General features: G+C 44.0%; 1 protein-coding gene across 1 annotated transcript in view; it reads right to left on the bottom strand.

Annotated features, from left to right (window-relative positions):
- The window catches only part of LOC143983491 (complement factor B-like), a 137,145-nt gene that overhangs the window by 87,026 nt on the left and 26,035 nt on the right, over window positions 1–24,084 (bottom strand). The window contains exons 7-11 of the mRNA XM_077483245.1: window positions 18,911–19,043; window positions 13,450–13,581; window positions 11,189–11,287; window positions 3,906–4,043; window positions 1,186–1,280 (exon numbers count right to left, since the gene is read on the bottom strand). Of these exons, the coding sequence (XP_077339371.1) occupies window positions 1,186–1,280; window positions 3,906–4,043; window positions 11,189–11,287; window positions 13,450–13,581; window positions 18,911–19,043 (597 nt within the window). The remainder of the gene's footprint in view (window positions 1–1,185; window positions 1,281–3,905; window positions 4,044–11,188; window positions 11,288–13,449; window positions 13,582–18,910; window positions 19,044–24,084) is intronic.

Raw genomic sequence — 24,084 nt, 5'->3', positions numbered from 1 at the left:
CTTATCCATAGGGTCCCTGAGTGAACCCATATCATCAAAGGCCAAATCTGTCTTCTTAGAGACCTTAGCCAAGGGAGCGTCTAATTTGGGAACCTTGTTCCAGGGATGCACCGCATCCGATTCAAAAGGGAACCTCCTTCTAAGGCTACCTGAAAAAAATGGCCTTTTTTCCGGTTGTTCCCACTCCAGCAGAATCGCCTCCACTAGCGACTTATGGACGGGGAATACCCTGTCTTTCATTACACTCGACCCTTGATACATCATGTCGTGTTTTGAAAGCTGGACCTGTTCTTCTCTGATCTCCAAGGTGTCATATATAGCCTTGAGGAGGTCACCCACATCATCCAAAGACAGCTTGTATCTGGCTGATCTAATGGCCTCTTCCTCCCCCTCAGATTCTGAAGTAGACTCTGTCCTAGAGGAGGCTAATGACCTGGGTAACCTCTCCCTATCCACCTCCTCCTCCTGACTTGGCTCGGATAAGGAAGGCATACTCACGGCTCTGGGTAAAGAGACAGAGGGACCCTGCATCCTATCCATCATGTTTTTAAAAGATTGGAAGGTGGATGCAATCTCATCCTTTACGGATGTTAAAACATTGTGACAAGCTGCCACCGAGTCCTCTTTTACCAGGCTACTAACACAATCTGGGCAAAGCGGCTTCTCCCAACCGGTGCCTAACTTAGCCCCACACACGGCACATTTCCTTCTCCAGCCCTCTCCCTTACGAACGCACCGCTCACAGTACCCGGACGCCGGTCGGTAGAACGAACGTCTCCCGCCGCCTCCGACCGACAGGTACGAGCGGTTAGCGCTCCGAGGGGGAGATTGCCACGTATCGGGGTCCCGTTCTCTCCGAACGTTTTAAATGGCAGCGGGGACTGAAAGCTACCCTCTCCTCCCTTCGTTCGGACCGAGGGGTGCTAAGGGCCAGGTCCATCAAGGCGCTCTCCCCAGGCAAAAACCCCTGAGAAGGAGCTCCCCTTACCAGTTCCAAACGTGCTCCTTCCCGTCCGGCAGGAAACACAAAAACTGAGGAGGGCCTGGAGGACCACACCTTTTATTTAATTGGCTTGACGTGTTTCCTGTCCCGGAGGGAGGAGCCCTATATCTCAAAGGCTGTCCTGGAAGACGATATGAGAAAAATCCATTACTACTTAGCATTAGTGTATTGGTACTACTTACTGTAACAATAATTCTGGCAATCCATGGAAATCTGTCAGATTCATCTTCTGAGTGATCTCTGGCCAGTCCACACATATCAAATACATAAGTCTCATCTAAAAAAGTCAGAGGGAAATATTTCAGACATGATTTGCATTAACATTAATACTAAAACATGGGGAAGGTTAGAGTGCACTTCAAGGCAAATAAAAAATCACTGTCAGTCATTTGCAATAATAGCCAAGCAATCATAATATGCTCATGATTCAATATCTTTCCTATTTTTCAGCGGTTACTGGTTGGTCACGCCAGTTCCCTGTCAAGTACTGTAGGTCAGGCCAACAATTCTATGTAGTATTCAAATAGATAATCCCTCTGCATTGTTGGTTGCCCACCTTATGCACGTTGACTGGGCATGTTGGGCACTTACAGCACACAAGCACTGTGATTCTTAAAGAGTAACTCTAATTTTACGTGGGAAAATAAATAAATAAATACAGCGTATACAATTGTGACGGGAATTGAATGTTATTAAAAATGACCTTTCCTTTTCAATCTGCAGTGCTGTTATTTTCTGAAAGTGCAAAGCTATATGGCTACCTGGAGGAGTTCTGTACACAGAATGTCTGCGCTCACGTGACCTCCTGCCGCTCTCCTCCTGGCCGATGATAGAGGGCAATCTAAGCTCTCCCACTGTAGTCCTCAGATCAGGGAAGGAGAGTGCTGGGAGGTCACATGATCGCACTGCGGCACTGTAAAATAAGATATTTTGCTGCATAATTTTTAAAAACACACACACACTGCACAGTATATCCTGCTGTAACAGAAGGAATTCCAGGATTTGTGATTAGTGACTTTACAACCGCTATAACCATCCATTTATTTTTCTAAGCCATTCCTTAATGGATTCGCTGTTGTGCTTTGGATCATCATGCCCAAAGATTCATTTTCAGTTCATCTTTAACTTATGGGCCGATATTCTCATATTCTCAACAAGCACACTTTGATATGATGCATTAACCATAGCTGACGTGAAGACTGCAAACTGCCCAGGCCCTGAAGCAGAAAATTTATTTAAAAAAAATGTGCTTTATATATTGTATGCTCTTCTCCTAAATGTGGTCTTCAGTGTGGGCCAAAAATGTATACTGTACTGTGACCAGCCAACTCTATCTTTGAGTCTTCATTCAACAGCACATTGTTCCAGAAGGGCTTATCTTTGCCTACATGTTCAATGGCAAACTATATTCTTGCGCTAAAGTGGTTGTAAAGCCACTTTGTAAAGTACACACAATCCCCTCTGTTAGAAAAGTCCTATGCAACAGTGTATGTTCTTTGTAAAAAAATATGCCTATTACTACCTTATTTCAGAGTGCCTCACATGACTTCTTGCTACTTCCTCTCCCAATCGAACAGCTACAGTGGGAGGGGCCAAGAATTCCCCTGCTGACATCAGTTGAGAGAGCCAATATGTCAGCCGGAGAGGAAGAGAGCAGCGAGGAGTCACACAAGTGCCAAGCGGCGCTCTGAAATAAAGTAGTAATGGGCATATTTTTTACAAAGAACATGCACTGCACCATAGGAATGCCTTTTAACAGAGGGGATTGTGTATACTTTATTTCAGCAGCAGAAGGGGAGGGACGGGCACTGGTAAGAGCAGACAGTCAGGGAGGGAGAGTACTACAAACTAAATAACTACATCTCCCATGATGCTCAACTATACTGCAGAGTGCATGAACATCATGGGAAATGTAGTTCCAAAACATTTGGGGTTCCAAGGTTTGCCATGACTGCTCTAGGGCATGGGTGCCCAACCTGTGGCCCTCCAGTTGTTGGAGAACTACTACCCAAAGGCAGAGGCATGATGGGACTTGTAGTTTCACAACAGCTGTAGGTCCACAGGTTGAGCACCCATGCTCTAGGGCAGTGATGGCGAACCTTGGCACCCCAGATGTTTTGGAACTACATTTCCCATGATGCACTGGCACTCTGCAGTGTAGTTGAGCATCATGGGAAATGTAGTTCCAAAACATCTGGGGTGCCAAGGTTCGCCATCACTGCTCTAGGGCCTCTGCTTTAAAAAAAAAAAATAGAAATATATATATATATGTATATGGGTTGGCTCTAAATATTTTTTTCTAGCAAAAAATACTGATCTTTAAAGTATGAAAAGCGTGAGAAAAAAAAAAGCCTGGTCTTCAAGTGGTTAAGCAGAGACCCTAGAAAATAATATGGTGGGTCAACAAAAGCTGGCATTTCTGGCTGAAAAAATAACACTGGATTGATGCCTGCAGTTGCAAGCATCATCCTGTTATAAATGTACGTTAGCCAGTTTGGAAGTAGATAAAAAAGTAGATAAAAAAAATTGCCTAGAAGTGAAAGCTAGATAATAATGACTTCAAAGGAAAACACAGTAATATCACGAAATATGAGCTTGTTGAAGATAAACTATACTTCTTTCAAACTGGTAATTTTTCTGTTTGGTAACTCACTGCAACCAATCAAAATCTTGGTACTGGTCTATCTTTAGAAAGATTCAAAATTCTGATTTACTGCACTTGAGAAAACAACTTTTTATTAAGTGAGAGTTAAGAAGCAGATTAATGGGTCACCATTGGTAAATAAGCGCGGATATCTGGCACTATGCAGCCGCTTGGAAAGGGACAACTTACCCAGTTTCAGGAAAAATCTGACAGACAACTAAGTTGGGTTAACAATATTTTTGAAGCACAACATCTCACCTATTATCTCATCAAAGGCGCTCTTCATGCTATCTATACTTTCCATCTGGAACACATGTTTTTCCCTGTCTTTCTTGGATGCAACATCATTAAGCTTTTCGGTTATCACATCATCACCTAGGCCAAAGGTATAGACATCTGCAATCATGAGAACAAGAGGGTGGACACCATGAGCTGTGATGACTGGTGTTCAGGGACATCGTGTATACTCAAACAAACTTCTCATATTAGGTCCCTTTTGGTTTGTTCCATATTCAACTGAAAGTATTTTATGATTATATCTATTCAAAAAGTGCAAAAAAATATCTGTTCATCCTTCCAGAAATACAGAACTGTATTGTGCCCTGTTTTCTCTGAAGTCTTATCTCAGAAAATAGTATGGAAGTGTTTGAGGTCTACAGAACACACTTTGTAGGAGAGGGGGAGGTGTTCCTGTTCTAGGTGACAATACCACTCTTTCATAGTACAGTAAGTGAGTGTTGTCCCCAAAGAACCAGAGGTGTGTTCCTGGCAGGATCAACAGGTGAAATAAGAGGCAAAAAAAGGGAAAGAAAAAAATTAAATCAGCCATGATGTCAATCATTGATGAACTGCAAATATACATCGGTGGCATTGGTGTTACCAACAAATACTCCCAACTATTGGCTTTCTTGTGGACATATTATACAATGGGAGTGCAGCGCAATATCAGGACTCAATAAAACATTTCAAATGTGATAAAAAAGTCCATAAAAATCAAAAAAACAGAAGGTGGACTAATAGTCCCAGTAAGCACAGAGTCCCTGTGAGAAAATTCAATGTAAGTGTGACTTTCCCTCCACCTCCAGCATACTTGCTCTAGGCTTGGACCACTGAACTAACAGATGGTCAACAGCGCATGTCCCATATGGGTATAACCTCCAAAAAAAGGTCCAGATCCACCGATCGGCATCCCAGGTATATAGTGGTAAGAGAGAAACAAAATGTAAGTGCACACTGATGATTTAAAAGGACTTTATTAATAAACAAATGGCTACTCACAAGGGCTTAATTACAATAGTGCATATAGGAGCAAAACACCATGAACATGAAGATCCAGGATGACAGCGGGTGACGTCAAGCCGTGGCTCCCCTCCCATATGCGTTACTTTTTATACAAACTTCCTCAGTGGGGCGGAGCCCATTAGCATCACCTGATCATTTATATACACAGCGTGGTCATCACAGAGACCTAAACAGAGGCGGCGGTGGCATGAAACCACTCCCTCTCCAGGAAACATCAACAGACCTGACCGGCAATAAATCCACAGACAGGAAGTAGCAATCTCACATTGCCAAATAGACTGAAGGCTGCAAACCACTGATTAGTGGCAGTTATAAAAAAAGGCATTGCCTATACCAATACACAAAAAAACATACAATTGAATAAAGCACCCACTGTCATCCTGCACATCCATAAAAACAATACACATTAAAACTAAAGAACTTTGCAGAAATACAATGCAATAATTCAAATATATATCATAAAAAATATATAATTAAAAACTTTTAAAATTCAATAAGAAAATTAATAAACCTGCTAAAACACAAATTATCTATTGGAAATGAAACAATTTAGTCAACATTTAACCCATCAGGCTTTAACACCTTAGCCTCAAAAATCCAGAAGGATTCCCTCTGGCTAAGTCGGCGGATAAAATTACCCCCCCCCCCCCCCCATGTCTATCGACCTTTTCCAGGCCCCAAAATTTGAGTCCCCTGGGGTCCCAATCATGACAAGCTCTAAAGTGTTTAGAAACACTGAGACCTTAGTCCCTTTTTAATATTGTTTACATGCTCCCCAATGCGTACATTCAAGGGTCTAGAAGTCCTACATATATACTGGAGTCTGCAATTGCATTTCAGCACATATACAACCCCTGAGTGTTGCATGTGAGAGAGCCAGAGCCAGAGCCCTTCTATAAATACTGTATTTATCAGCGTATAACACACACTTTTTTCCCCTTAAAATCAGGGAAAATCGTGGGTGCGTTTTATACGCCAATCCCACTGTCTGGAGGAGCGAGAGCCGCCGATATACACATAGACGAGTGTACTGTGTACTCGGCTAGGCTCCACTCCGCTCACAGTCATGCCCAGTCCTGCCATTGGACCTGTATTATGTTCATCATAGGAGTCGGGCCAAGGGGTGGGACTGCGAGAGGAGCCGAGTACACAGGACATCCCGCTCTGTGTATCTCGGCAGCAGTAATTTTAAACGATCATGCTGCAATGACACTGGGCAAGGCTACAAATGACACTGGGCAAGGCTACAAAAGACACTGGGCAAGGCTACAAATGACACTGGGCAAGGCTACAAATGACACTGGGCAAGGCTCTAGATGGACACTGATCATTCTGCAATGATGAACAAGGCTGCAGATGATACTGATAAGGCTGCATTGATGGGCATTTAAATACGTTTTTTCCTTAAACTTCCCTCCTAAACTTGGGGTGCGTGTTATATGCCGATAAATACAGTAAATTGTGGACAATTGGGAAGGACTTCACCCAATAACCTATCCTTTTTAAGGACATCCCAATGTTTCAAAATGATTTTCTCAAATGGTCTTTATTGCACATTGTAGTCTAAAACAATTTAAAAATCCAGTTTATATTCACGTTTTCCTCTATTAGAGACAGCTACCAATGTTTTTCTCTCCAAACAACTAATCTCTCTCTCAGAATACACCTGATACATAGCCCTTCTGAAAGAATCTATTAGCCAGGACTAAGGATTGATCCTAATGGTCGGAGTCCAGGGCACAATTAGGCGGTTGCCTTAGGTCTCACGCTCACAGGGGACTTGCGGCCTCCTATTTTGCCTAATGATCTCCATCCCGCTTGCTCTCCCCGCCGGCATATGACAGGAGCTGATCAGAGGAGCAGAGACTGTGCCGCCACCTTTGTAAGCAATGGGAAGAAGGCTCTGTGTTTCCTGCCCATCTCCCCTCCTTCCTCCTGTCAGAGGAGAGCACAACAGCATGAGATCGGAGTGGCTGTGTCTCTCTGTGAAGAGAGCAGATACGGGCTCTTCTTTGCCCCCTCCCTCTCCTCCTCTCACCACTGTACTAGGGAGCTGTGCTGGCTATGTTTCTTCCCCCTCCTTATTGGGCAGGGGGAAAAAAACTCAAAAAGTAGCAGAGAGGAGGATTGTGGGACATGTAGTCCCGAGGGCTGGACATTGCAACGCTAAGGGAAGAAACTGCAGCCCCCAGCATGCCCAGCTGAAGAGGAGGGAGAGAAGCAGGAGCCCGGGAGAGCTTTTGGGGAAGTGCACCCAGAACTCCAGAGGAAGAGGATTGTGCTGATAGAACTCCATCAGAGAGGGAGAACCCCACTGCACTGCACCACCAGAGGGAAAGGCACACAGTCTAGCACTATCCCTTGTGAAGAAAGGAATGGAGTTATTTCCAGAATACAGATCTGGGTGCCACCCAGTGAAGTGACAACAGGCAGAACGAGCTAATTCCTGATCATAGGAACAGTTGTTGCTATATCCCCAGGTCTGGTAAGAGGGCCGGTCCGCCATTATCTACTGACATCTATAGGAACTGCCCACCCTGTTATAATTTGGCCCTAATACTGCCTGCAGGCCCTATTCACAGCTGCAATGAGATGAAGATGAAGATTTAGGACTTAGTGCCAGTTTACACTGCAGCGATGTCCGACATCGGGTGTGATTCGCACTACAGTGCAAATCACATGCGATCTCTGTGAGATACGATTCCACCAGTACAGATAGTATGGCTGAATTTGCATCGCATTCGAAGCAAACTCACACAGGACCCTTTTTTTTGGTACACAGCAGAATTGGATTGCATGGGTTTGATCCAATTCCTGTCTGAATTTGCAGTTTGCACTGCGATATGCAAACTGATTTGGGGGTGTCATTAACTTTTAATTGACACTCCCAGCAGTTTGCATAGGGCAGTGTGAATTGCCTGCAAATCGGGTGCAATGCGGGAACCCACAGTGGAATCGCAGGGTTCTCACATCACTGCAGTGTAAACCAGCACTTAGGCTCAGTTCACACTGGTGTGATGCGAGAACCCTGCAAATCCACTGCATCACACCTGACTCGCAGGTCATTTAAACTGCTTTAGGAGAACTGGTATTGTCAATACAAAGTTAATGACACCCCCAGATCAGTTTACATATCGCAATGCGAACTGTCAATTCCGACATGAATCAGACTGCATGGGTATTCACACATCCGATTCTGATGCGGACCAAAAAAGGGTCATGCACAACTTGGGTCCAAATGCCATGTGAATTCAGCCATACTATCTGTATGGCTGAAATCACATTGCACAGACAATCATGTGATTTCCACTGAAGTGCAGTTCAAATCACATGCGAGGTCACACAGAACACTGGTGTGAACCCAGCCTAAAGACTGCCCTATAACTGTAGTGGCCCCAGAGCTATGAACAGCACTACCATAAGACGGCTTAAGCAGACACCTCAGGACGCCAGGATGGGGGGCTGTAAAATCTTAATCCCCAGGCCACTTGCTGGGGATTCTCATTTTTACAGTATTGCATGTGTTTTTTTTATACACTCCCAGGCACTATAGCAGCTGGAAGCGTTTGTACTTTAGTAAAGCCGACTGTCACCTTTCATGTGGAAGTGTTACAAGTGGCTGTGAAGCCGCCTATCACTTCCACCACTGCCACAATGTGCAACCCCCCACCATGTATACCGGGCACCATTTTCCCACCTGTGGGCCCGGTTCTGTCATGGCAGGTGGCACTGGGAAGGGCACCCGGAGTTCAGCAGACCTTCGTCCACTCAGCCACCCTCCCTTAAACAGACCAGGGAGTATCATGTATGACATCAGGGGAAGGGTGGGCGGGGGCAGAGTGGCAATTGCCCCACAGGCCGTCCTAACCTATGTTGAAAACAGCCGCTGCCATTTATTTTTTCCTGTAGGAAGTGGGGCTGGTGGTCCAGCTGTCCGCTGTTGCATTCCGGGAGTTTTAGTCCATGCTCAAGCTCCCGAGCAGTGCAGAGGAAACTACAACTCTGCAACTCCCAGAGACTGGAGTCTTGTAGGCAGGAAGAGACAGGGCATGGCATGCATCGCAGGCTGTGGGGCTGAGCGCTGGCCCTGCTGTGCAAGGACCAGCTAAGCTGCTAGGTGAGAGACCCTGACTCCCCCAGCTGACCCCCACATTCCATCTCCCCGCCCCCCCATACACTCTATTTACCCGGTCCCAGTGATCAGGTTGCATTGGATGGGCAATAGTGAGGTTGCATTGGATGAGCACCGGTGAGGCTGCATTGAAAAACCAGGTGGGCATGGATGAGCTGATTCGGTGTTTCAATGGGCCACTTGACTGGACTTGCACCCCAGGCCTAAGGCTGCCAGTCAAAACAGGCAACGTTAAGAGCCCTATCACACTCACCTCTCACGTAACCTACGACTCCTGGATTTCCGCCCGCCATCCAATGAGGAGTGATGTTGCATCCGTGCTTGTATCCTCTCCCATCCACGGCACAAGGATTTTAAGCTGGGGAGGCCTACTGCATAGCTGTAGGGCATCAGTGGGGCCTCTTTTGCCTAAGGTAAAGAGCCGCCTCTGCCTAGGTATATTACATAACCAAGTATTGTGGTTACAACTGTCCAATGGCATATCTTCCTCCCACAGGGCCATAAATAAATTCGGCACACTAGGGGTGAATTTATCCCCCATGGCTACGCCCATGGTCTGCAAAAAATACTGTGTGTCGTACCAAAAATAGTTCTTTGTAAGACAGAATTCTAAACACTGTAGGAGAAATTTCTTGTGCCAGCCACCTATATCTGATCTATCCAAAGCCTGATGACTGATGTAATAGCATCTTGGTGGCCAATGATAGTATATAAAGAGCTGCCATCAGCCGTAACCAATATACTACCATTCGTGCAAGGAAGGGATTCAATCATCTGTATTATATGCTGGTGTCACGGAGGAAAGCAGGAGTAGCACACACTAAGGGCTTAAGAAAGAAATCTATATACTGACCAAGGCAAGAGGACACCGAAGTGATGCCATTCACAATGGGTCTCCCGGGAGGAGACTGTGCCTCCTTGTGAATTTTCGTCAGGCAGTAAATGATCGGTATCCTACAATCACTAGGGTCAAGGTAACTGGCCTCTCTTGGTAAGTAGTTTACGCTTTAAGCCCCTCTGAACCAGAAGAGATAATTCTTCTTTAAATTGGAAAAATTGGGTCACTCCTCAAAATTTGATATGTATTATGGTCTGCCAGCAACCTCTGCATTTCATTCCTATAGAAGGATTTGTTCATTACTACTAGATCTTTTTTAGATTCCAACAAAGAAATGCCCTTTTTAACATATGAAGGATCTCTGACTTTTTTTACCTTCATATTTTCCAGATCACTAATTACACTCCACCAGACCTAGTACCCCTGTGTATGATGTGAATGGTTAGAGTCATCCCACTAACCTTCAGAGGGGCCATTGAAACCATAACAAAAAGGGGCAAACTTTGTGAAAAAAAAAAAAAAAAGGGTCAGGGGGAGAGGGTTTGTCCCTCAGCCTCCTCCTTCACATCATAATAATACGGTCATACGTAAGGGTGGACTTTTAAGCCGTTTCTGTTCATCTCAAAAAGGACTGTATAGTGATTTTGTATAGATTTTCCTTTCTTATTTATTATGGGTTGGACTAAACAAATTAACATTTTTTTAGTCAAGTAAATAGAAAATATTTGTGCATGGATATTTTGCATTTTTAAGTCACCACAGGTACAGCTCTTGCCCCCTTTTCTATGTTTACAGGCCCTCCTTAGTTCTTTTCACAAGACCACCCTATTGTTTAAAGGGCTCAGAAGCTCAAGCAGTTACACCCCCGACCGTTTTAGCCAGCTCAATGTGGGGTTTCAGTAAGACAAATCATGGCTGAAGACAGGCAGCTACTACAGTGCTGTCATTTTAGCTAACCTATAGTGTTCTGAGAATCATTTGTCATATATTAACTCTTTATTTTTAATAACAAAGAATGTATAAATATAGTAAAAGAGAACAGATATAAAACATCAGTTTAAAACATATAAACATATACATATAAACTTAAAAAGGACCCAAAACCAAGACAGTTAAAGTTAAAGCTGACCGAATTTCAAAATAATTTAAGTCGATCAGTTACAAAAATAGCTGATGAAATACTTGCCTGACAGCCAGCGCCCACCAGTATTAGTGCTCAACAGTCTTCATTTAATGGCACCCCCCAATTGGATGCTTGGCTTCACTTACCCAGATACTGCTCCCGATCATTTTGGCCCTTTTTTATCCCCAAAAGTTCTCTGATCCTCCGGATTTCCACAACTGGGTCTCCCCCCATATTGTACTTTCCTGAAGAATCACAGAATTAGTCATTAGAGAACATTTAAAGGCAGGTTGGCAGCGGGGCAAAAAAGTTTACGTATGGCTTCTAAACAGACGAATATACAAGCCTTATTATTACATTACAAGTATGGAAGCATGAAATCACCAATCTTGGAAAATGTTCATTCAGTTGTTTAATCACCACTTTTCAATTCTGGAATCATCATTCATGGAAAATGTTCACTCAATTGTTTAAGAAAATTGTGGTCAATTGCAACAGTTTTTGCACATCAAGGGGAGGAAAAAAATATGGAACTCGATTCTAAGGAAAATATTATGGAATCATAAAAAAAAAAAAAACACAAAAACACACACACCACAGTATACTACTAGGACTTTGTTCCACTACCACTGGCTTTTATAACAGCTTGAAATCTCTGAGGCATAGATTTAACTATCGGCAAACAGTATTCCAAATCAATCTGGCTGCATCTTTCTCTTATTGCAGTTGCCAGATCAGCTTTGGAGCCTTGCCATGGACCATTTTCTTTAATTTCCACCACAGATTTTCAATTGGATTAAGGTCCGGACTATTTGCAGGCCATGCCATTGACATATGTCTTTCTTGAAGAAAATTTTTCATGGCTTTTACCCTATGGCAAGATGCATTATCATCCTGAAAAATTATGTCATTATCACCAAACATCCTTTCAATTGATCGAATAAGAAAAGAGTTTAAAATCTTTATAAACTTGTGCATTTATTAAAGATTTAATGACTGTCACCTCCCCGAACCTTTACTCGACATGCAACCCCATATCACCAATGCTTGTGGAAATTTGCATGTTTTGTGTAGGCAGTCATTTTCATACTGCCTGAAAAAAACATGAAAACATGCAAACTCAATGGCTGCCGGCACCTGCCGATCCTTCGGTACAGAAGGAGAATGGCGATCTGCCTATGTATAAAGGCAGGTCCCCGTTCTGTCAGTACAGGGGGCATGGGTCCTGTGCAAAGCAGGGACATGGATCTATGCCTTCCCCCTTGTACCACAGTAAGAAAACACAGGCTAGACACAGTCTTTGATCGTCCCTGATGTTAACCCCTTCCCAGCCAGTGTCAGTGCATATTTTTTAGCACCGTTCACTGTATTAGTGTCACTGGTCCCCAAAAAATGTCAAAAGTGTCCGATTTGTCTGCCTCAATATCATAGTCCAGCTGTAAGTCGCTGATTGCTGCCATTACTAGTAAAATCAATATACGCTTATTGGGATTTCTTTCACCAAAAATATGAAGCAGAATACATATTGGCCTAAATTTATGAAGAAATTATATATTTTTTTTACATTCTTTTATTGGATGTGTTTTATAGCAGAAAGTAAAAAAAATATAGTTTTCTTCCAAAATGTCGGTCTTTTTTGTTTATATCGTAAAAATAAAAACTGCAAAGGTGATCAAATACCACCAAAAGAAATCTCTATTTGTGGCATAAAAAGGACATACATTTTATTTGATTACAGCGTTACACATAAGTGTCAGTTATACTAATGCCGCGTACACACGGGCAGACTGTATGGCGTACTTAGTCCGTCGAAACACATTTCAGCGGACAGTCCGCTCGTGTGTGGGCTTCAGCGGACTTTTTCAGCGTGCAGTCTGGCGTACTAAGTATTTCGGATTTTTCGAAATTCTGTCCGTCGTACTTTGGTTTCAGCGGACAATCCGCTCGTCAGTAGGCTAGTTCGACGGACTAAGAATGGCGCATGCTCAGAAAGGATTTACACGGCAGAAGGGTGCTTTGCTGTGTATTGGACTTCCTATTTCTAGTCCCGTCATACGTGCTGTACACGTCATCGCGCTAGCTTTCGACGGACTGTTTGTGCATCCGTGTGTGGTCAAGTCCGTTCAGTCGAAAGTATGACGGACTGTCCGTCAGATTGTATGACGGACTAAGTACGCCATACAGTCCGCCCGTGTGTACGCGGCCTTACACAGCGCCGTATCGCAAAAAATGGCCTTGTCGGGGGGGGGGGGGGTAAATCTTGCAGCGGTCAAGTGTTTAAGGCACAGAGTTTTAAGTTACTTGAGTAAACTGAATTCCAGTTGGTTTCTAGGGGTTGCTGCACATTGATCACCATCACTGCTCTTCCCATTACTGAATCAGCATCATAAAGTACAAGTGCCATTACCATCTGTTATTAGCAAAATTATATTCCGGATTTCCAGAAACTTCTCTTTATTTTTTGCCAGATCCAGAGACAGCATGTTATACACTTCAGCCAGTGCTCCGCGAGTGTTTGTTCCCTGTTTATCCACATGTTCTGGGAGGTGAAGAAAAGGTTTGGAAATAGGAAGATTAAAATAAATAAAAAGAGAAAAAAAAACCTCTCAAATCATTGGAAGCAACAAGTAAAATCAGTAAGCTCATAAACCGGCCACACGAGTTACAATCTGGTTCACACAAGAGCCATTGTGATGCGTTGACTGGCAATGCAATCATAACACAAAATCAAGAGAAATAACATTAGTGGCTGTTTGTGTTGTTCACACCTGTGTGCTGCGTTGCTCTTAAATCATGCATACATCATTTTTGCATAATGCATCGCTGTAGTAATGCTAAAAAAAAGTAATTGTTTCCTATCACCATCTTGTTTTTCTACTCTACACTCAATCAGTAACCATGAAGGAAGTGATGTCACAGGAAATAAACACACAAACACCATAACGTCCAACTTTTGAACTTCAGAATGAGATACACTTGAGGAAGGAAGTAACCTTGCATAGCATGCAGCGGCAAATGTGGGTGTGGTCAAACACTGGGAGGGTCTTAAGGGCATCATTAAACAAAACTCAGGTTTCCTTGTATCTATAAAATATGCTTTTATTATGCTTCCACAAGCAAGAGTCTCATGGATACATACAAACTCCAGCACGTTCATAAAAAAAAAAAAAAAAAAGGATAAAAGCATGCAATGTTTGGAGTGCATTACGTACAGAGTGCCGGATTCTGGGATGAGTTATGAACAGAGTGCAGGGTTCTGGGATGAGTTATGAACAGAGTGAAGGGTTTGGGATGACTATGGACAGAGTGCAGGGTTCTGGGATGAGCTATGAACAGAGTGCATGGTTCTGGGATGAGCTATGAACAGAGTGCAGGGTTCTGGGATGAGCTATGAACAGAGTGCAGGGTTCTGGGATGACTATGAACAGAGTGCAGGGTTCTGGGATGACTATGAACAGAGTGCAGGGTTCTGGGATGAGCTATGAACAGAGTGCAGGGTTCTGGGATGAGTTATGAACAGAGTGCAGGGTTGGGGATGACTATGGACAGAGTGCAGGGTTCTGGGATGACTATGGACAGAGTGCAAGGTTCTGGGATGAGCTATGAACAGAACGCAGGATTCTGGGATGAGCTATGAACAGAGTGCAGGATTCTGGGATGAGCAATCATCCCACTTTTCACATTTTGGGCCTGTCAGTCCACCTTTGTGGGTGCTTTTTAACCTTTGGCACACTTCCCTGCTTTACCTCACCTTTCTGCTTTTTTGTGAATTTGCATGATCCTCATGCGATTTTTTTACCCTTTCTATTCTTTCTCCATTTGTGGTGTTTTCTTCCTCTGTGAACTCATCACACCCTTTATTTTTCCAGGCAACAATGGGTGCTGGCTTCCTATCCATTATTATATATGGGAGGAGTCCTGGTGTGTTGGGTGCTACTTATACCCCCACTGGGAGTCTTGTTCGCATTCTGGCTTTTGTCATCACCCATGCACTTCATGAGTCATGTCTCTGTACAATGTCACCAGGTAACTATTTCTGATTTCCTCTCTATCACAAAGACTGCACATCTTTTTGTTCCCTCAGGGTATTGCATGATTTTCATGAGATTTTTCACCTTTTTTTTTTCTTATGATTTGGCTCAATTCATACACCTTCTTGCTCGTATTTTTCCTATTCAGTTTATTCAATACACATCACTAACTTTTATAATTTTTTTATAAATGCATTTACTTTCTACAGCCCCGATGTGGTTTTTGTGATCTCCACATGTTCACTCACTTTTTCACACGTTTATGAAGCGCCAGTTCAGAATCCTCTGGAGCACTATAGCTTGGTGCTATAGCTATAGTGCTCCAGAGGATTCTGAACTGGTGCTTCCATGCCCAGTCTAAACTCTGGGTACCTATGGAGAAATACATGGCTGGGAGAAACTTATCCTATGCCCTGTGTCTCTCGCGGGAACACAGAGGGTTGTTGGAGGACACGTCCCCCTTGATGATCCACACACTTAGGACCTGGGACCGAGTCAATCGGGCACTGGACTTGGCCCCCTCTGTGTCCCCGCTGGCACCATTGGGAGGGTTTCCCCCTGACTTTCCTCGGAAATTGGTTAGGCGATGGGAATGCCAGCTGTGAGAAACTTTTGAGGGATGGCAAAATTATACCCTTTGAGTCCCTGGCGGCTAGAGCTGGGGGACCTCTGATGACCTTCTGGAGGTACAGACAATTACACCATTTTTCGAGGTACACAGCAGCTCCTTAAGAGACATAACATCACTTACACACTTTGAAGGCCTATTCATAGCAGAAGAACCAATCCCACACATGATCTCAGAACTTTATCAGCTACTGGGATCCTTGGCATCAGACTCCAAGCCCATATATATCCGGGCCTGGGAGAGGGACCTAGGTCTGGAATTTACTGGTTCTCAGCTCACACATCTTTATCAGCTTACCTATTCAAGCTCTGTAGACTCCAAAATTCAAGAAACAAACTACAAAATACTATCATGCTGGTACAGGGTCCCTGCTGACCTGGCAAGGATGTACCCTGCCAACTCTGAATTATGTTGGCGGGGCTGTGGAACCCTACTACACCTATGGTGGGACTGCCCACTGATCACACCCTTCTGGAAGGAACAGGTTAAAGAAATCTCTCCGGTCCATTTCCTCCTACACATTCTTCCCATGCCAGTAAGTATAAAAAGAATGCGTTACCCCACCCGTTGAATGCAGTCAAGAGATTGCTTCCTATTTACTGGAAGAAGGCACAGGTACTGGGCAGGGAGGAATGGATATGCAGAGTGAATGAATCAGGGAAGCAGAGGAATGGATTGCTACATGTTAGGGCACCAGGGACAAGCTTGCCATCACATGGTTGTCATGGTTGTGCAGTAATCTTTCTCTGTCAGCCTACCTCTCTTCATGTGTTCAGACTAAGAGGCCAGCCACTCTCACCTGGCTGTTTTTATAACCTATCTAAGCATGGCTCCACCCCAGTCCCTATCAGGGAACCCTATATTAACCTATGCACTGCAAGCCAGCGGGGCTGATCAACCATTGTGTATTCATTGTGTGTTTGGCTACCCGTTTCCTGTTTGCCGTGTGCTCTATGTTTGACTATGTTACTGACCTTGGCATGTTCTCGACTATTCCTGTCTGTTCATGACCCTGACCCTTTGGCGTGTCCCCAACTATGCCTGTTTGCCTGTGACCCTGAACCTTTAGCGTGTACCCTGTTGTTCCTGTCTGCTAGTCACCCTGACATTTGCCTAATCCCTTTACTATACTTGTTGTTCCAGCCTGCTGCTTCCTTCTCCTCTAGTCTACCACGAGCATGAGCTGTGAGACCCTAGGGGCCGCGACCTGGAGCCAGACTGCAGCACAGTCCACCCTCACCACTAGAGGCTCTGGTGAACACCTGCTGGCTCTTAGACTCTGCGCCCTGTGGAATCTCTGCTCTAGCTCCCACTGGGATCTGTTAATGATCCAGTAGACCTGATTCCTGAACCTCCTTGGGTACTATCCTCCTTGGGTACTATCCTCTGGTCTAAGGTGACCTGACAGTGGTCCTTATGGTCAGACCATTTTTCTGATCCCACCCAGGTCCCTTCTAGCCTAGACATGGCACTGTTAGAACTAGCGGAGTCAGCCCTGGGCCACCCTGACTGACCTCGGTAGTAGAGGAATATATCCCCCTTAGACTGGAGCACTGAGAATGAACATTGTATACACCATCTTGATGAAGGACATGGCTGCCTGGTGGCTAGGAGCCCAGAGGAGACTCTCATGAGCTCAAGGTAAGAGCTTCATTCTTCCCCCTTTCCTATTCTCACTGTTTTCCCTATCTTTCCTCTTTAACCCCTTGCTACCCCCTTTTATTTTCTACCCCCCCATTATTTAATTATCGCTAAAGGTTAATATCGCTTGAAGGCCTGGATAACATGTCCCCTTCATTTGGTAGGGCTGTTAAGCACTACAAAGTTTCCCTGCCGGAAAACATGAGCTACCTAATTGGAGGTGGTAGTGATCTGCCTCCCGCTGGGGTTTCTGTAGGGGCTCGGACACGGCTTAGGCCTGGGCGGAACACTGGAGGAGGTCAGTTGAAGGTCCTGGTTACCCCCTCACCCTGAGCCTACCATAGTTAACAGGTCAATGGAAGCACAAGGGACATATACCCTCTATTCAAGAGTAACCCCCCTCATGCTGTATCCATCTGTTACAATATGTTACCTTATCTTCTTGTTTCCAATGAAATAACAAAATGTATGTCACCATTAAGCTTATACCGCAAATGTATGACAAGCTGTGACCGAACCTAATAAACAAATGGAATACCTATGGAATTATATATAATGGGACATTATATCCCTTTCAGGAATTGCAAACTTCTTTTTGCCTCCCCCACAGGATGCAGTTTTACTGTCTACAGTTACACCATGAAGTGAAGGCCCAGGGCGATGGTACACTGTGGCAACAGTCCCCGACCTCTCTATTTAATTTAATGAAAATTACTTTTATCTCTAGGAGCCATACAATATTAGTGAATGCCTTCCCATCTGACTACTGAGAAAGATGCACAGTAGGTGCCTTTGAGGACAAATAGTGGGAGAAAGCTCTGGAGATTAAGATGGGGGGCTTTACTAGATCCTACTTGTATTAAATGTAATCATATAAATAATAATGTGTGCTGCTGTCTGGTGTATTAATGTAGGAGAGATCATGGGGGATCTAGTTAATCTACTCTGCCCCTGGTTGAATAAGTACTGGACAGGTATAGTGACCACTCTTAATGGGGTGTTTTAAATAACTGTCTGTCAATCTCAAATGCTGTGTGTTGGGTATCCTAGGTGATTTACAGGTTGAGAACTTTATCAGTGAAGCCTTTACTAGAGCTCTATTTCAGAACCTTAGACTGGTCCATTGGAAATGTCAGGATCTCCCTACACATGCTGAATTGGTTAAATCTATAGGTAATATGGAAAACTACGTATACCCAGCACAGGGCCTGCCCAGGGAATTTTGAAAAAATCTGGGGTCTGTGGCTGGAGACCCCGGCCTTGGTCCCACTTATCTTATTGTGGATAGAATATTATTGTGAGGTTATGTGCCCTAAGTTCTCTCTAATTTTGTAATATCCTTTTCCTATTGCAACGGTACTGGTGTTGACTTTGTTTTTGTCTTGTCCTGTGACAATTGTGCTGGATTGATGTCCATTTTTTTAACAGTTTTTTTTTTCAATAAACAATGTATCATTTATTTGAGAAAAAAAATACTTGACAGAAATTTGCCCACCAGGAGGTCCTCTCCAATAATGTAAGTTGTACCAGGTGTTATCGATAAGAGTCCAACCTGTAGAATATCTTACCACTGTAACGAAATTTCTTAAGGTTCTCAATTACTTCCTCTGGATCCAAATTTTCATTTAGACTTGCGATGGTTTTTACAGTTGAAGCGTAAGAGATGACAGCAAAGCGAGGCACAATGTCATAGGTTGAAATCTAGTCAAGATAAAAATATATACATTTATATAAGGCATTTTCCAAACAAATTCTCAGAAAAGGCACATCTGCAAATTTGTGCCTTTTTTTTACCCTGTCCTCCCCCCAAAATCAGTCATGGTACACTACTTTGGGGGGAACTTGGTGGACGTTTGCCATATTCCAGAGACTTGGGAACCAGAACCCAGAACGATACTGGGGTAGCGTGGCCCCTGCAGCTTACCCATGTAGTTGCAAATGTGTGAAAATGAAACCTCTGTTTTTAATGTGAATTGTAATGCCGCATACACACGATTGGAATTATGGTCTGAAAAAGGTCTGATGGTTTTCCTGACGGAATTCCGCTCAAGCTGTTTTGCCTACACACGGTCACACCTAATTCCGACTGTCAAGAATGCGGTGACGTACAACACGTACGACAGGAGTAGAAAAAGGAAGTTCAATAGCCAGTAGCCAATAGCTTCCATCTCGTAGTTGAATCTGAGCATGCGTGAGTTTTGCGCGTCAGAATTGCATACACACAATCTTAATTTCCATTGGGAAATTTGAGAACATGCTATAAAAAAAATTCTGGCGGGAATTCAGCCAGTTAAATTCCGATGGAGCCTACACACGGTCACATTTTCCAATGAAAAGCTCTCATCGGTCTTTTGCTGGCCGAAATTCCGAGTGTGTACGCGGCATTAGATAGAACAGTTCGGTTTATTGCAGATTAGCTGGTAAGTGAGCTGGGAATTTTTCTTTTTTGTTGTTTGACATGCGTCGCCCTTCCATGTGTTCCTTGTTGTTAAGGCTAGCTATAAGTTGGGGCAATTGCCATTTAAACCATTGGTTATTTTGTGGAGGGGTGGGTGCACTGGACACCTTCGCTGCCATTGTGCTATGTGCTGGGTGTCCAGTACGCCCCTGTGCCTTTAAGGAGAAGTGGGCTCCCTCCAGGCATACCTGGCCTCAATCAATCCATTATTATGTATGTGTTCCTACTATGGAGGCTCTCAAAATGTATAGTTAGGACTGCAGATACAGGGTGCCGTAGCCTGGCTTTTGCCGCTTACACATGTATTTGCAAATGTAACATGAGTACCCTGATTTGAAGGTCTCCAATCATTTGCCCACAATGATTTGTATGCAAACATTAAACTCAGATTATCCAATTATCAATGAGCTTTTCTTTGTTTAAAGCTCAGCTCTGGGCTCTTTTATTGTCCCCGCTAGGCAGTGTTTAAAATAAAAATGCAGTTAGGCTGCAGTGCTCACTTCCTTCTCAGTGCTGTTCCCCATAGTTTTTCCTTTTCTCTTAATCATGATGTTCAGCATCATTCAACCCAGGCGACAGATGACATACAGTGAATGGAAGGCATAATGGGTCCATCATAGGACCATTGTCATGGAAATTGCTTGCTAAGCTATTGCTAGACTTGCCAGGCTTTACCAGTTTGTTACACAATTGCAATAAGTCTGCATTGCATGCAGAGCAGCCATCAGAAGTTGTGGGGCCCCTTATACAGCTTTAGGCCTGGCCCCCCCGAGCCACCAACATTCCCCAGGGTCCCGCCCAATGGCTGTTCCACCAAGTCCTTTAGTGCCTCAGCCACCCCCCTTCACACTTGTACGCTCTCAGCCCCCCCCACACCTGTACTCTCTCAGCCCCCCCCCCCCACATCTGTACTCTCTCAGCCCCCCCCCCCCCCCCACACCTGTACGCTCTCAGCCCACCTATATATATTATATATGACATGCACATACATACACACACAGAAGACATGTACACACACACAGAGACGTGTACACACACACAGAGACGTGTACACACACACAGAGACATGTACACACACACACAGACATGTACACACACACACACAGACATGTACACACACAGGCATGTACACAGACACACACAGCCCCCACTGCTCAACAGCCCTTACTTGCAGGGCTGGACTGGGACAAAAATTTGGCCCTGGACTTCATCCAGACCGGCCCACTTTAATTTTGCATACAAGCACAAAAACAGTATATAAAACTATACGCAATTGTGCAAAAAAACATATGTAGTATAAAATAAGGAGTCCTCACTAACCTCTTTTATTATTTCCCTTATTCTCCTCTGTATTTTTCTCATATCACTGCGTGAAGTTGAGGACGAGGCACGCAGCTATTACTTTGTCATTGAAAGCGGCCCACTGAGCCATCGGCCCACCGGGAAACTCCCTGTAGTCCCAATGGCCAGTACATGCCTGCTTGCTTGTAAGGTGGTCCAAGTCCCAGCTCTTGTTTCCACATGCAGAGGGGTGCACATGCAGGAAATGGCCAGGGGTGGCAGCAAAGATCCCGATGTTAGCTCATGACAGAGCAGCAGCCTGCCAACTCACACACATACAGGAGCATCCATGGAGCTCCTCTGCACCTACCCCTTCTCCCTACCAGTCGGCCGAGCCTGTCCAGACACTGGGGCCCCTTACAAGTGTATGGGCTGTACCCCCCGATGCCGGCCCTGATGAACTTTCTTTGCAAACATTCTGCAAGTCTGCTGCAAGTTCTGGTTCAGTTATGTTGTGCAATAGTCATCCCAGCACAGGTGTCACTGTGACTGAATTTTCATGCTGTAGACTTGCAGAGCTCTTGCTGTAGACTAGCCACTGCAATTTTGCTATTGCTAGAGACTTGTCACACAAATTTGCTGCAAACTGGAAAATAGGGATGAGCCGAACACCCCCCCCCGGTTCGGTTTGCACCAGAACCTGCGAACGGACTGAAAACTAGCGCGAACTTTAGAACCCGATTAAAGTCTATGGGACTCAAACGTCCAAAATCAAAAGTGCTAATTTTAAAGGCTAATATGCAAGTTATTGTCCTAAAAAGGGTTTGGGGATCCGGCTCCTGCCCCAGGGGACATGTATCAATGCAAAAAAAGTTTTAAATGGCCGTTTTTTCAGGAGCACTGATTTTAATGATGCTTAAAGTAAAAAAAAAAAGTGAAATATTCCTTTAAATATTGTGCCTGGGGGGTGTCTATAGTATGCCTGTGAAGTGGCACATGTTTTCCCATGTTTAGAACAGTCCCTGCACAAAATGACATTTCTAACAGAAAAAAAGTCATTTAAAACTGCGGTTTTAATTTAATGTCTGGTCCCGGCAATATGGATGCAAATTATTGAGAAAAATGGCATGGGTAGCCCCCCTGCCCATTACCAACCCCTTTTGGTCTTGTATGGATATTAAGGGGAACCCCTTACCCAAATAAAAAAAAAAAAAGACAGGGACTGTGTAGGTTTGTTGTGTTAAGTAGAATCTGTTTGTAATTTTGAACTGGTACATTTTTGAAGTGTAGTTCCAGTCAAAAAATCTATATTTAAGCTTTTTGGAAAACATGGGGAAGGGTTATCACCCCTGTAACATTTTTTCATCTCACTTCCTGTTGTCTCCTTCCGTTTGTAAGTTGGATGTTTGAAAGTAGGGGCCTGCCCTATATGCTCTGCAGAGATTTGGGCCTAAGGTATTGGTGTTGCCACAACACTGAAAGCCCTCAAAGTGACTCTTGGTGGGTGCTGGAACGCCCTGCTGTGAACTATTATATCAAGAATTGTAATTACATGCCATTGTTGAACAGTGGTAGAAAAATTGGACCTTTGGTGGTGGTGGTGCTGGTGCCATAACACTAAGTCCTCACAGTTACTCTTGGTGGGCGCTTGAACGGGCCCTGCTGTGAAATATTATACCAAGAATTGTAATTACATGCTTAAAAATTGGGCCTTAGGCACTGGTGCCAAAACACTGCAACACCTAACAGAAACTCTAGTTGGAGAGCAGGAATGAGCCCTGCTGCAAAGTATTGTATCAAAATTTTAACTACACGCCCCTTTTAAACAGGGGCTGAAAAAATGGGCCTTAGGTACTGGTGTTGGTGCCACGACACTGCAACCCCTCACAGATACTCTAGTTGGAGCTCAGGAATGAGCACTGCTGCAAAGTATTGCATTCAAAATTATAATTACACGCCCCTGTTAAACAGAGGCTGAAAAATTGGGCCTTAGCCACTGGTGGCGGCGCCCAAAACCAAAAATGTTCTTCCAAGCTATCAGCAGGATCATTGAGGTGGAAGAGGATAGTCAGTCAGTATAACAGGATAGTCACTCAGCATCAGCATAGGCAGTCTTGAAGGGATCTGACATAAAAAAAAAAAAATATTTGGTTACATCAGATTCAGGTGCTTGGTAGCTGGTGGTGATCCAAGACTGATTCATCTCTATGAAGGTCAGTCAATCAACCGAGTTGGTGGACAGGCTGTGATCGGTTACAAAGCCTCCATCAGCACTGAATGTGCATTTCAAAAGAACGCTGGATGCAGGACAGGCCAGTAGCTCAATTGCATACTGTGCAAGCTCTGGCCAGTGATCCATCCTCAAGACCCACTAGACAGGTGCACACTGAAATATTTTGTTTCGGTATTTCGTTTTCGTCCGAAAAATACGTTTATTTAGTTACTCCTGAAATTCGTTTGTATTTATTTTGTTTTTCGTAAAAAAAAATGTATTCGTCCGAAAATCAAAAAATTAATTAAGGTCGAATCTGTCATTGAAGGCTTATGGTGTCTGTCGAATGTTCAAAGAAGATTCGACGAAGCAGCTAAACTGTATGACCGTTGAGTTTAGCTGCTCAGTCAAATCGTCTTAGAAATTTCGACAGACACCATAAGCCAAAGATTCAACGTTTGTATGTTTTTCGCTGCTTTGTCGAATCTTTGTCGTTCATGTTGAATGTGTATAGTTGAAACAGAAAATGGACTGGTGATAGTGATCACTGATCAGACAGGTAACAAGATAGGGTATATAGAATCTCAATCTATAATATAGAATCTATAATAAATCCCTCCCCACAACACGGGCAGCCTCTGAGGCTCAACACTAGCAACACTAGTATCAGTTTCAAGTTCACAACACTAACACAATAGCAGCAAATTATTATGAAAAATTTAAGTTGGACTGTAGCTTGCTTCACTATTGTTATGCTGCTGTGCTTATGCTTAATTGCTAATTTAGGTTCT

Source organism: Lithobates pipiens, unplaced genomic scaffold, assembly GCF_037356315.1.
Source record: "Lithobates pipiens isolate NorthernLeopardFrog02 unplaced genomic scaffold, aLitPip1_a1.2 Scaffold_1, whole genome shotgun sequence".
Taxonomy (NCBI): Eukaryota; Metazoa; Chordata; class Amphibia; order Anura; family Ranidae; genus Lithobates; species Lithobates pipiens.
Note: the sequence above shows the minus strand (reverse complement) of the source record. Positions and strands in the feature narration are given on the sequence as shown.